A 14,653-nucleotide genomic window follows, 5' to 3' on the forward strand; every position below is an offset into this window, starting at 1 on the left:
ATCAGCAATAACCAGAGCAAGAATAACAGCAATAAAAACCCGCGTTTGATCCCTTGTGTATTAGACCATTGGGTTGCTTTCTGGATTGTCGTTAATGTAAGTGAACCTGAATGACTGGAAATCTTCTGATCTGACGTGCTAACACATTACGCGAAGAATGGAGGAAACGCCGCCATCAAAGGTTATACCAACCACGTCGTTTGTTAGCTATCTCTTCAACCTCTGCAAAGCGTTGCAGGGTGCTCAGAGCGAAGATATCGGCAATTTTCATACGGAAGACGTGACAGAAACGGTTACTGAATTTGTGAATCAATCATTAGCGGCTTCTCTGTTCATTTCCAAGTTAGACGATGGCTCATGGTGCGTTGGTGCCACTTTGGAAGCTGTCCACGGTAGGCCAGTCTCCACATTGGTGGTGGTTAAGGAAAAGGGTGCTATTGTGGAATCAAAACCACTTCAGAGTCAAGTACAGGTGCTCAATCTGCCATCCACAGGCTCATCTTTTGAAACACTGAACTCTCTCATTAGCGTTGGTGTGGGGTCGTTTTTTACCGGTGTGACTTTGAATAACACCACAGATATGGTAGCCACCACCAAGAAGAAGATAAACGAACTGGCACTATCTTTCCAGAGCTTGAATCATATGGTCGGTGTCTTGGACCTGAATCTTACTATGCACCCGATTATAAAGGAGGCTGTGGCTAATGGTGCAAGTGTTGATAACTATACCGAATTCATACCAGAGGCAGTCCTGACAGATTCATCTTTCCTGAATAGTATACAAGCAATCGTTAATGACTGGGTGAAATCTATCCAAGCTGTAACTCGGATGGAGAGAGATGTTTCTGATGGCTCTGCATTAGACGAGGCAAATTTTTGGCTAACGATGGAGTCGTCTCTTGCTTCTATAAACTCTCAGCTTAATTCCACTGGTGTGCTTCTCACTTTGGAAGTGCTGAAATATGCAAAGAGGTACCATGCAACTGTGAGCTTCATGTCAGACGTTGGAATCAAGGACGCAATTTCTACAACTGCTGATTATAACAAACTGATGAAAGATATCCCCCTTCAAGAGCTCGTTATAGCTGAGTCGCCCTCTCGGATCCAAGAAGCACTGATATTGATTTTCAATCACTTGAAGAAACTGAGAGGTACGTCCTATCCGATTCGGCGTGCTCTTCCATTTGTAGAAGCAATATCATCGGATCTTGTTCACAAACTTCAACCCCTATTATCTCACCTTATGGAACTGGACTACGAAGCATTTACTGCCGAGACCAAGGAAATATATTCGGTATTTGAGACATGGGATAGATGCACAAAAGAATTCACAAATCTAGCCCGTGAACTGCTCAGGAAAAGGGAGGAGAAATTTATCTTTGTTAAGGTAAATTCAAAAACCACGTTTCTTAAAGATCGGCTAGATGAGGTTGTCACATTCAGGAAAGCACATCAGAATTTCTCCTATTCTTTGGGTCATTTAAATCTTTTGGAATCAGAACTGGATGACGCCTATATGAAAATGAAACATGTTAATGTTTTTACCAATGACAAGAGTTGGGACATTGCTAAACAAGGTTATGAAAAGAAGATTCAACTGATTGAGTACACCATCACTGATGAGCTTCGCTCAGAGCTTGAAAAGTTGTCCAACAGTGATCTCATGTTTGAGGTATTTCAGAAGTACCAAGACCTTCTAAATCGACCAAGGATTAGAGGTGCAGTTCAAGAATACCAATCTCAGCTTTTGGAATCAGTGAGCGATGAGATTAGCCACCTTCAAAGAAACTTCACATCTAGACACAATCCTGAAGCTCTTGCATCCTGCAGAGACTTTCCATATATCTCCTATATACTCTTATGGGCCAAATGTATGGAAAACAAGTTGAATTACCTAACTGACAAGATTGAGCTCGTCTTAGGTAAGGATTGGAGCTCATACGCGGAAGGTAAAAAAATCTATACCGAAACTATGGTGTTCAAAAAGAAGCTAAATTTTGAAAACATTTTTGAAAATTGGATAAAAACCGCTTCTGAATACAATCTTGAAGGTGTTATATTATCAAATTCTGGTACTGATGTGGAAGAAATCTCGGTTAACTTTGACCAGTCTTTGATGGTGTTTTACAAAGAAGTCAGAGCATTGGCACTCCAGAAGTTCGCCATCCCTCATCCTGTAATGGTTAATGCCAAAAGACTGAGGAAGCTTTATCCACATGCTGTTATATTAAAGGAGTCATTTGAATTGTTGCCAAGTATTTTAAAGACACTTGAATCACTGAATGACGTCCAAGTTTTGGTTGATGAGGATAAAGCAAAGGTGTACGCATTGATTCAAGCTTGCTCAAATGTAACGTGGGAGGGTCTTTCTCAGGCACAAGATCTCCATGAGATTGATGCAGCATCTGATGATGATGACGACCTTGAAATCGTGCTTAGTGTTGAATCATCTATTAGTTCACTCTTTAATAAGTCCGAGATTCTTAGCCGTTACCATGACGAAATTGAAACTTGCATTCAACATATTTCAATGTCTGATCTTACTACCACTATGGTCTCTTCACATGTGTCTTCATTACAAAGTATTATTGACAGTCTTTCAAATGATGGTTTCCAAAATTTAGAGAAATTGGTCTTTTTGCTTAACAAAAGACTTGTTGCAGTCCTTGTTAATCGCTTTAAGCTTTTCAAACTAGACACTTTCACATCTGAACATTCCATCAACATTGTTGATTCGCTGGATGTTGTCCCACCGCTTGAAAACCATAGGCTCCGTATGGTTGACACGGTATATTCCTGTTTGAGATCTACTTTGCAGCAGACTGCCCTGTACATAACCAGTCTCGACAGAAACGGAACGTTGCCTTGTCTAGACTTTAGTGACTGCTTGCCAGATTTGACTGCCCACGTTGATTTACTGCTTGGTCAATTGGATGATGATATATATTCTGCATCCCAGTTTGTCACACAGTGGTATCAATTTGAGATTTTGCGTGACGCAAATATCGAGGCGATTGTCTCTGATATCTCACTTGATGAATGGCTTAATTTGCTAGATGAACTAAGATCATCCAAGACCTTTTTTGATTCTGTTGATACATTTAAAACTTTTGGAGAAATTCGCATTAACTTCGCAGACGCGAGATCACATGTGCTTTCCAAGTTCAATCTCTGGAATAAAGAATTGTTAGAAGCCTTTGGCAGATTTGTTGGTGGTTACAATCATCTGTTAGTTACAGAGACTAGAAAGTCTATAACGTCACTGGAAGGCTGCGACCTGAATTTGTCATCAGTGACTGATCTCATTCACACAGTCACCACTGTTCAAGATAAAAAACAATCATATGATGAGTTAAAGGCTAGTATTGCAAAGTTGACATTCGCAGAGGGTATTCTTCACAAGAGTCTTACTAAACTGCCCGACGATTTTGTTTTCGTCGATCAGGTACAGACAAATGTTGACGTTCTTGAACAACTCATTGATAACCTTTCAAGTGCACTCATCTCGAACTCCGGCGCTATTAACAAAGCAATAGAGAACGAATGTGGTAGACTTCAGAAAACTATAATGGAGACCAATGATTCCTGGTTAAAGATTAAACCATCAGATGATGTGGAGTCTCCAGAGGTTGCTTTGAATCAACTTGATATGATTGAGAAATCATTGATCGCTTTAGACTCGAAACGGTCAAAGCTTGTGGAGGCATGTAATCTTTTGGGTCTCCCTGTGATCATCACACATGATCTCTCAGGTGTATTAGAAGAGTTGGCAGACTTGAAGTCTGTATGGGGCTCCTTAAGAAGCTTATGGTCCTCTCTTAGTGATTTGAAGAATATGGCGTGGTCTAGTCTGAAACCCAGATCATTGAAGAAGCTGTTAGATGATCTCCTTACTTCAGCAAAGTCAATGCCAGTTCGTATTCGTCAACACAAGCCGTTCCAAAAGTTTTTATCAACTATTACAGAGTTATTACATTCACAAAAGATTTTGATCTCCTTGAAAGAGGATTTTGTGAAAGAAAGACATATCAAGTCCATTTTCAAACAACTTGGTGTTCCACCCCCATTGGAATTAACGTTGGGTGATATATGGTCATTGAATTTAACCTTGCATGAGTCTGTTGTAAAATCAACTATTGATTTGGCTAACTCTGAACGAGCAATTGAAGAAGAGCTGCAAAAAATTAAAGACGTTTGGGAAGCACAGACATTCGACTACTTTGAGAAAAAGGGACATTCCCTGATTAAGAACTTTCCAGTTTTGTTACAATTGTCATCTGAGCATATATCTAGCTTGACATCTATGAGAAACTCACCAGTTTTCAAGACATTTGAGAATGACATTCTTCACTGGGAGACTACGTTGAATACATTTTACCAGATTGTTGACATATGGATTCTTGTGCAACGACAATGGATTGACCTTGAGGGGGTTTTCGATATTGAATCTGGAATTCGCAAACTACTTCCTCTTGAATACAATCGTTTCCATGCAGTGTCATCTGAATACCAGATTGTGCTTAAAAAGATACATCGAGCTCCTCTGGCTATTGATACCTCATCAATGGAAGATATTCTCGGAACTTTCGAAAGACTCTCTGAGGCCCTTGTGAGAGTTTCCAAAGCTCTGTCAGATTTCTTGGAGAAGCAAAGGGAGTTATGTGCGAGGTTGTATTTTGTTGGTAATGATGACCTGATTGATATGATTGCCAACAAACAGAATGTTGGTAACCATTTAAAGAAAATGTTTGCCGGCGTTTCAAATATCACTTATAATGAGAGTGGCGATATTATTGAAGCTGTGACTGCTTCCAATGGCGAAGTTCTCAATCTTCAAGATCCCATTTCACTACATCAGTATCCCAGACTAGATGAGTGGTTGAACAGACTTGAACTGGAGATTAAATTAACTCTTTCAGCACTCCTCAATAAATCGCTCTCATATTTCAATCCTGAAGAAGTCATGTCATGGTATAGCTCTTATCCTGTGCAAATCATGATATTAACCTTACAGGTGTGGTGGTCCCGCAACGTCGAGCTGGCTATTTCCAACGACTCTCTTCCTTCAGTTCACAAGGTTTTAATAGAGTTGCTTAACACAATAACTCAAGAATGTGAACCATCGACGAAAAAGGCGTCACTGATCATTGAACTTGTTCATCAAAAAGATGTTGTGGAAGCACTTTTGGAGACAAAGCATTTGACAGCAAAGTCATTTCAGTGGTTAAAGCAGCAACGGTTTTATTTTGATTCATCTTCTGATCCTTTGAGATCTTTATGCGTCGTTCAGAACTCCAAATCCATTATATATGGATTCGAATATCTCGGAGAAATAGATAAACTGGTATATACGCCATTGTTAAACAACTGCTTTATTTCCATGACGAGTGCTGTTGATCAGGGTCTTGGAGGTGCATTATTTGGTCCAGCAGGAACAGGAAAGACTGAATCAATAAAGTGCTTAGGCCACAATCTTGGAAAGATGGTTTTTGTTTTTAACTGTGATGAGTCTTTTGATTTCCAAGCCATATCTAGGCTTCTTTCTGGTATCTGTCAAATCGGTGGGTTTGGTTGTTTTGATGAGTTCAATAGATTGGAAAAAAACATTCTGAGTGCTGTATCATCGCAATTGCAAAACATTGAGCTTAGTATTAAGGGAGGCTCCAAAACAGTGAATCTACTCAACAAGGAAACAACTTTAGCAGAAGGTACAGGAATATTCGTTACCATGAATCCAGAATATTCTGGTAGAACGGAGCTTCCTGATAATTTAAAGAAGCTATTCCGTCAATTCTCTGTCCAAAGACCAGACAGTGAAATTATATCGTCTGTTTTGTTACGTGCCCGTGGATTTGTTGATGCTGATAAAGTTGCAGCCAGTGTTGTACAGCTCTTCAGAGAACTTTCTCAAAATAGTTCTCAGCAGAAACACTACGACTTTGGTCTCAGAGCACTAAAAAGTTGTCTTGAACACTGTGCAACAATTAAAACTTTGACTGCAGATGCTTCAATTATTAACATTGTTGTCAAGGCAATGAACGAAATGATATTACCTCGTCTTGTTCCAGAAGATGTTGAGGTATATGAGTCTATTAAATCAAAGATATTTGAAGATTTCAATGATTTGCTGATTGATGATGACTTCAAAAATGCAGTCAAGAGTGTTGCTACTTCGCAGAATCTTTTCTGTAATGACCAATGGCTAAAAAAGTCTTTGCAACTGTATAAAATCCAACAATCGAAACAAGGTGTCATTTTAGTTGGAGAAGCTGGTTGTGGAAAGACGGTTCTTTGGAAGACGTTACTGAAGGCATTATCTTTGAAGTCACATTACACACATTATTGTATTGATCCAAAGGTTGTTAATAAAACGGAGCTATTCGGGTGGCTCGATCCTATCACTAGGGAATGGACAGACGGTATATTCACATCGATTATCAGGAAGTTAAACGATAACCTTCGGGGACAAGAGCAGACTAATTGCTGGATAGTTTTTGACGGTGATATAGACCCAATTTGGGTTGAGACTCTTAATTCAGTACTGGATGACAATAAGGTGTTGACTTTACCAAACGGAGAGCGTTTACCAATTCCGCCAGAAGTTAGATTCTTATTTGAAGTTTCAAACCTGGAACATGCAACTCCAGCAACAATCAGCAGATGTGGAATGGTCTGGATGGAGTCAGGCTTAGTCTCTACTGATGGTGTGGTGAACTATGAGCTGTGCAACTTTTTGAGCAAACCTATTGAAAAGTTGAATATTATGGGTCATGAAATCGATGAATTCTTAAATTCTTACGCTTCATACCTTCGCACTTCTCTGGTGAATTTGGAGGATATATTGAACTTCTGTTTGACTGAAATTCCGGGTGTTATGTGGACCTCCAAATTGATGATGGTCCATAGCTTGTTCATATTCATTCGTTCTCTCATCTATCAAGTGATTTCGGAGGAAATTGACCCCCCTGTGCTGACCACAGAATATTTCAAGAGGTCTCTTATTCTTGCTCTTACGTGGGCCCTTGTTGGGAATGCCTCATCGACATACAAAATGAAATTCATCAACTGGTTGGCTTCTTCCCAAGAGTTTAAGTTTGATTTCCCAACAGAGACCGATAAAAATGTGCTTGACTACGAACTTAATATCGATGGGTCCTGGGAAAGTCTCATTTCAAAGGTTGTCGAAGAGCCTCTCGATGCAAACGCAATATCCAATCCAAATACAGTGATTGAGACTGTTGATACATTGAGACATAGACATATTGTTTATTCAGTTCTGCAACAGAAGATGTCTTTGATCTTGTGTGGCCCACCGGGTTCTGGTAAGACAATGACACTGTATTCGGCACTGAGAGAGGCTCCAGATATCGACCTGTGTAATATGAATTTTTCAAAGGACACTACACCTACATCTGTTCTTAGATCACTTGAACAGTTTTGTGAGTACAAACAGACACCCGAGGGAATTATTTTCAGACCAAAGATTCGTGGTAAATCAGTTGTATTGTTTGCTGACGAAATTAACTTGCCTCGTAAAGATGATTATGGCACACAGCCGGTGATTAGTTTCCTCAGAAGTCTTGTTGAGAAAAATGGTTTCTGGAGAACAAAGCATATGCAGTGGGTCCGTCTTGTGGACATACAATTTGTCGGTGCCTGCAACCCACCAACAGATATCGGAAGAGTGGAGTTATCTCCAAGATTCCTATGGCACTTACCAGTGATAATGGTTGATCACCCTGGTCCTATTTCTTTGGTTCAGATATATACAACCTTCAACACTTCGATCTTGAAGATTGTTCCACAGCTATCAGGGTATTCGAAAGACTTAACTGGTGCTATGCTTGCTGTGTACAATAGGACTATAAGCCACATGGGTTTCAAAAGGAGTCACTATATTTACAGTCCTCGTGAACTAACCAGATGGATACGAGGAATATACTCTGCCCTAAGGCCTAATGAAAACATTCAGCTAGCTGATCTTGTTCGGCTGTGGGCACACGAGGGATTACGATTGTTCAGTGACCGTTTAGTTGAAGAAGACGAAAAGTCATGGACTTGGAAATTACTCCATGACGTTGCAGCAGAGTTCTTTCCCATGTCTGATCTGAACGAAACTCTCAAAAGACCAATTCTATACAGCGACTGGTTGTCGTTGACATATGATCCTGTCTCTCCGATTGATATTACCAATTTCATCCGAGAGAGGCTGAACGTATTCTCCGATGAGGTATTGGATACAGAGCTCATACTTTACACCAATGCTGTGGATCACATTCTTCGGATTGACCGTGTTTTGAAACAGCCGCAAGGTCACCTCATATTGGTTGGTCCAAGTAGTAGCGGCAAAACCACATTAACAAAGTTTGTTGCATGGATCAATGGCTTGAAAATACATCAGTTGAGTGTACGTCGTAATTACACTCTCTCTGACTTTGATAACACGTTAAAAGTCCTATTGAAGAAAGCAGGTATACAAGCGGAAAAAATTTGTCTTATTGTTGATGAATCCACAATCTTGGAGAGCTCGTTCCTTGAACGCATGAATTCGTTGCTTGCAAATTCTCAGATCCAAGAAATTTTTGAGCAGGATGAGTATACCATGCTACTGAATGCTTGTAGAGAGCAAATTAACTCTCGTGGGCTACTTCTTGACACGGATGATGAAGTATACAGTTGGTTTACTGAACAGATTTCGGCAAACCTCCATGTGGTTTTCACCATTAGTGAACCAGACAATGCACGTGCATCTTCAATCATTGCTTCTCCTGCATTGTTTAATAGATGTGTTCTGAATTGGATGGGACAGTGGTCAGAAGAAAGTATCATTGATGTGATAAAAGAATTACTTCGTACTGTTGCTATTGATAATTCCACTTATGAAAAACCACTGAACTACAACGCCAACTCATTAGTCAGAGTTGACACTTATAGGGATGCTGTCTTGGACTGTATCTTGTACATTCATAAGCAGTCATCAACAAAATCACCAGGAAAGTTGATTGAGTTAGTTAAGAATTTTGTGAAAATATATGACACCAAGGGAACTGACCTTTCGTCCCATCAGGCACATATCAATAGCGGTTTGGTGAAGCTTAAGGAAACTATGATACGTGTTAAGTCGCTGAAGGACGACCTTACTCAGAAAGAAAAGAGTCTGCTGTCTAAAGAAGCTGAAGCAAGGGCCACGCTTGACAAAATTCTTTCAGAGCAAAATGAAGCTGAAAGAAAGCAGGAGGCATCAATTGAAATCCAGGCCATCCTTGAGAAACAAGACGCATATATTGAGGAGAGAAGAAAGATTGTGATGGAAGATCTCGCACTTGCAGAGCCTGCAGTTCTTGAAGCCAGAAGAGGAGTGCAGAATATCAAAAAACAGCATTTGACTGAACTAAGATCCATGTCAACACCTCCCGCAATGGTTCAACTCGTGCTTGAGTCTGTATGTGTGCTACTCGGCTATCAGGTTCAAACTTGGAGAGACGTTCAATCTGTGATTCGTAAAGATGACTTTATTGCCAGCATTGTTACCTTTGATTGTGAGAGACAAGTCTCGGAGGACGTTCGCCAGTTCATGTCAGAACAGTATTTGTCACGTCCTGATTACAATTACGCTGCTGCGGAGAGAGCAAGTAAAGCATGTGGGCCCCTACTTCAGTGGGTTGAAGCCCAGATCAAATACGCTGTTGTTTTAGGCAAGATTGGTCCATTACGTCAAGAGGTTGAACTTTTAGAGCAGGAGTCCAATAAGACCGAGGCTAGATTAATGGCTGCCGACGATATGATACGAGAACTCAGCGAAAGCATTAACAAATACAAAGTTGACTACTCAGTGCTTATAAGAGAAACTGAGAATATCAAAGCCAATATGACCTCTGTGGAACTCAGTATGAAACGTTCTGTTGAACTCGTTGAAAGTCTTTCTTCTGAAAGAGAACGTTGGGTAAAAAGTATCAAGGACTTTGACATCAAGTATTTAAACCTTTGTGGCAGCGCGCTGCTAGCTGCTGCCTGTGTAACACATAGTGGTGCATTGGATCAAAAGTCTCGCTTGTCGTTTGTTAAGAGTTGCAAAGAATACTTGTCCTGCGCTGGGGTTACATTTGATAAAGATTTCAAGCTCACTTCGTTCTTAAATACACCTTCCAATCTACTACATTGGCAAGAAAATGGGCTGCCAAATGATGATATTTTCATGGAGAACATTACGATTTTGGAGACAACATCAAAGACACCTTTCATAATCGACCCATATGGTAATATCTTGGAATGTCTTTCTTCTAAGATGGCACCAAAGAAGATGACTACCACAAGTTTCCTGGATGATGGATTCACAAGAACACTTGAGAACTCTTTGAGATTTGGGGGTTGCCTTGTAATTCAAGACGCAGAGTACTTTGACCCTATCATTGCACCATTACTGAACGGTGACTTTCACAAAGTGGGAGGTAGAACAATCGTCACATTTGGTGATAAGGATATTGACTGCTCAAAAACGTTCGAACTATTCTTACATACCAGAAACACAACGATTAAACCTGTTCCGTTTGTTTCCACTAGAACGTCTATCATTGATTTCACAATTACAGACAGCAGTCTGATCAGCCGTTCTCTAAATATGACATTATCTTCTGAGGCGCCTGAGGTGGAAGAGAAACGAGTGGAAATCATCAAGCTTGAAGGAGAGTACAAAGTGAGACTTAAAGAATTAGAGGAGAGCTTACTTACGTCCTTGAGTGAATCAAAGGATGACTTGCTCTCCAATACATCTCTGATCGAGACGTTGGAAACTCTGAAAAAGGAAGCATTTGTTATAGAGACCAAAATCCAGGAGACTGATGAAGTTATGGAAAAGGTTAATGACATAGCAGTCCAGTACGACATGTTTGTTAGAAATGTTGTTCTTGTTTATGGAATTCTTTGCCAGTTAACATCGCTGGATCAGTTTTATCAGATATCTCTCTCATCGTTCATTTCATGCATTGGTAAAGTTCTCGCAGTTCCACGGGGGTCTTCTCAAAAGACAAGAACTCTTCAACTTGTGGATGAACTGTATAGAGAAACATTCTCCTGTGTCTCTGTTTCATTGAAGAACAAGGATATCTTGGTATTTGGATTATCTTTATCACTCTTGTACCTCAGTGAGACTGATGGAGTTCTTTTTGCAAGATTTTCTGCCAAACTGTTGATTGGTGTTACATCAGTTGACCATGATGTTATCCGTGAGGCCTTTGATCTATTATCCATTAAAGTAGATCAATCCACAGTGGACGATCTATTTGAAAGGGCACAAATGTCAGATATCGATGCGTCCTTGGAAGAATTCAAGCCTTTTATTCGGATATTATTCAGTAAAGATGAAAGTTTTGAAGATGCAATAGCAGCATTGAGTTCTAACATGCATAATGGAGGCTCTCCATTCACATCGAAATACACATTTGGTGATATTGTGTATTCCAATTCAGGAAAACCAATAATTATGGGCTCGACCTCTGGTTTTGATGCTTCCTCTAAGGTGCGGGCTCTTGCTACGGAATCTGGAAAGAATCTAAAGATTATATCAATGGGATCAAAAGAATCAGCAGAACTTGCTACGCGTGAGCTCGTGTCCTATTGTAAAACTGGAACATGGCTATTGATCCAGAATGTTCAAACCTCCCAACATTGGTTGCAATACTTAGAAAAGAGATTGGAGAATCTTGTTTTAAGTGATGACTTCAGGCTATTTTTGACGTGTGATTGTGATTCAGATATGCCTTCAACTTTGTTGAGATCCTCTCAAATCCTTGTCTTTGAGAACCCACCGGGTGTAAAGACGGTTATGAAAGAGTATTTTGCTCTATTCTCAGCTAGAGATGGACTCTCAGTCCCTCAAGAGAAGTCGTATGTGTTTTTCCTACTGTCTTGGTACCACACCTTAATCCAAGAGGCTTCAAGATTCGTGCCTGCCACGTTATCTAAAAACTATCACTTCGATGATTCCGATTTTGAAGGTGCATTGTTTGTGATAGACAGATGGTTTGAAACAGTGTACCCTGGTAGGACTAGTGTTTCACCGGAAAAGATTGATTGGCTGGCCATTCAGACTCTTGTAACTGACATTATCTACGGTGGTAAAGTCACTTCTACCACTGATCTCCATTATCTAAAATGTTTGGGAGAGAAGTTATTAACTATGGGTGCCTTTGAAGACAGCTTCAACATGATTGAAAATGATATAACCTCACCATCAGGATTGCGGTTGTTACAACCGCAGGAGAAGAGTCTCGAGAGTTATGAAGATTGGATCAATAACCTACCTGATCTCGAGCCGCCTTCCTGGCTGGGTTTAGAAAGGGTTGTGGAAATTGAAATGACAAAGAAGAAAAACATCGCTACAATCAGTCAGGCTAGTGAGCTATTCGAAAGCGTTATTACATAGATACTCTCTAATTGAAATTCGCATACTTTAAGTGATGTACTTGGCTTATGGCTTCATTACAGGAAACCACTAGAATACACCCATGACTAATATCTTACTAAGCAGACATGATAAAAAGGGTAAATTTCGCGACATCGAGGGATTTGTTCTGTTTTGACACCTTTTCCACAGCAACCTTCGGAAGAGACTGAACCTGTGTATGAGGGAGGTTTTCAACGGCGTCATCTACATTTTCCCACCATGTTCTTCTCTTCTTCTCTTGTGCTCACATCGCTCACATTAAAAGTAGATCTTTGATTACACGTACTTAACAATGGTGGAAGTCTATTCTTATGCTGATTCTGGCGACGTTGCCAATGCGGTTGCCCGTTACATCGTGAAAGTACAAGATGCTACGTTGAGTACAAAGTCCCATTTCGATGTGGCCATCTCTGGAGGATCATTGGGGAAAGTTTTGAAGAAGGGGCTCATTGAAGATTCCTCTATCCTTCAAAAGGTCAAATGGGACAAATGGCGAGTTTTCTTCTCGGACGAGAGATTGGTACCATTGGAACACGAGGACTCAAATTACGGGTTGTTCAACGAGATGGTGTTGAAGGAACTTGCCCACCAGGGTCTTGCTGGTCCGACCGTTTTCACGATAAACGAATCTTTATTGCACGAGACAGATACTACTACAGATTCTCAGATTGCGAAAGAATATGCATCATTTTTGCCTGAGTCTCTAGATTTGATCCTTTTGGGTGCAGGTCCTGATGGGCACACATGTTCTCTTTTCCCAGAGCATGAGCTTCTAAAGGAGGAATCCGTCACTGTCGCTGCAATTTCAGACTCTCCTAAGCCACCACCAAGACGTATCACATTCACCTTCCCAGTGTTGAGAAATGCTAAGCAAATTGCTTTTGTTGCTGAAGGTTCTGGTAAGGCACCAGTCTTGAAACAGATTTTTGCATCTTCAAAGAGTGGATTACCATGTGAACTTGTGAATGAACTTTCCGTTCCAGTGGATTGGTTCGTCAACGATGCTGCCATTGAAGGTGTTCCAGTGAACGCTTCAAAGTATTAGTATAAGATTCAGTGTATATCTGCTGTACCAAGAATTTGCCATTCTGACACTGGTCCTTCGCAATTGACAATTTTCAATACGCCTCCAGTCCAACCCAATTCGTAAATATCCAGTTCATTTGGAGTGTTTGGCTCTATATCACCGATCCCGAGGTAATCTTCAACTCTTGTCACTATTGTTCTCTGCAGTGCATTGTCAAAGTGTGACATGTTTGTGTATAGAAGTGAAACATGGGGGTCAAATTCGTCCCTTGCCCAATCTTGTGCAGAGTACTTTGCCTCTGCCTCGTTCTTCAGAGTTGGTAACTCAACGTATAATTCACGCAGTATCGTGCTGAAACTGACGAGATTCCTCGATTTCTCCACCCTTAAAAACAACTTCTTGAAGTAGTGATTCTTGGCCTGCAACTCTAAAGAGGTGAGCTTGACGTGTAACCGTATCTCGTGTCCAAGTGCTGCAATGGCACTCTCCAGAACGGTGCGGACATCTGCATGCGAATTTATCGCCAATCCAGACGTTATGGTGATATGAGGTTCAACGCGTGAGGATTCCGAGCAGATAGAGACCAGCCCTGTCGATAGGGAAGACAGCGTCTCGTGGATCTGACTAGAGGGCTTAGGACATAGCCATAGTGAAATGCCTATTTGTCTTTCGTTAGTACTAGGGCTTCTGAGAAGAAACAGGTTCCCACAATTGACTCACCCATTGTGTGTGTTTATATCTTGAGAGAGAGGGATTAACAAGAGGGAAGAGCGTAAACAAGTCGATACTCGTCGTCTATGTATACGTGTCACACCTCTGTGCCGTCCTTATACCCCAATCGTGGTTCTTGTTGTTGTTGTCCATCCACTGTTGTTCTCAATACCCATCGGAAACACGCGCTTTTTCCCTCGGCAGGCTTCACACTCAGATGCCGCATTGGTATATTTTCCTTTTTAGGAACTTTGTGCAACATTTATTACGTAACACATTAGAGGCTTACCCTACCGTCGCGTTGCCGGGCCAATGACCCACACGCTAATAGCAATCAGCGTCTCGAGCGTGCATAAACCTTGTGGGAATTCGAAAATTAGAGCAACATCCTTCACGCTGCCTCTGCCTCGCTGTCTGTCTGCCTGCAGAGGGCCCTCATACGAATTTCATGTGAGGGCTGAAACCTTGCGGGC

General features: G+C 40.9%; 3 protein-coding genes across 3 annotated transcripts; 2 read left to right on the forward strand and 1 right to left on the reverse strand.

Moving 5' to 3' along the window:
- The first annotated feature begins 16 nt into the window (after positions 1–16).
- Positions 17–12,451, forward strand: DYN1 (dynein heavy chain). The gene is made up of 2 exons (XM_020214151.1): positions 17–96; positions 157–12,451. The coding sequence occupies exon 2, from the start codon at positions 158–160 to the stop codon at positions 12,419–12,421; it is 12,264 nt and encodes a 4,087-aa protein (XP_020073441.1). The 5' UTR covers positions 17–96; position 157; the 3' UTR covers positions 12,422–12,451.
- A 283-nt stretch (positions 12,452–12,734) lies between these two features.
- On the forward strand, positions 12,735–13,487 carry SOL3 (6-phosphogluconolactonase SOL3; the record flags this gene model as incomplete). The annotated part of the gene is made up of 1 exon (XM_020212444.1): positions 12,735–13,487. One exon carries the CDS (start codon positions 12,735–12,737, stop codon positions 13,485–13,487), a length of 753 nt encoding a protein of 250 aa, XP_020073442.1.
- A 172-nt stretch (positions 13,488–13,659) lies between these two features.
- Positions 13,660–14,313, reverse strand: CPD1 (2',3'-cyclic-nucleotide 3'-phosphodiesterase; the record flags this gene model as incomplete). Its single annotated transcript, XM_020217290.1, has 3 exons — positions 14,190–14,313; positions 13,695–14,127; positions 13,660–13,669 (listed from the first exon to the last, which is right to left on the reverse strand). Exons 1-3 carry the CDS (start codon positions 14,191–14,193, stop codon positions 13,660–13,662), a joined length of 447 nt encoding a protein of 148 aa, XP_020073443.1. The 5' UTR covers positions 14,194–14,313.
- Positions 14,314–14,653: the final 340 nt, after the last annotated feature.

Source organism: Cyberlindnera jadinii (genome assembly GCF_001661405.1).
Source record: "Cyberlindnera jadinii NRRL Y-1542 unplaced genomic scaffold CYBJAscaffold_1, whole genome shotgun sequence".
Classification (NCBI taxonomy): domain Eukaryota; kingdom Fungi; phylum Ascomycota; class Saccharomycetes; order Phaffomycetales; family Wickerhamomycetaceae; genus Williopsis; species Williopsis jadinii.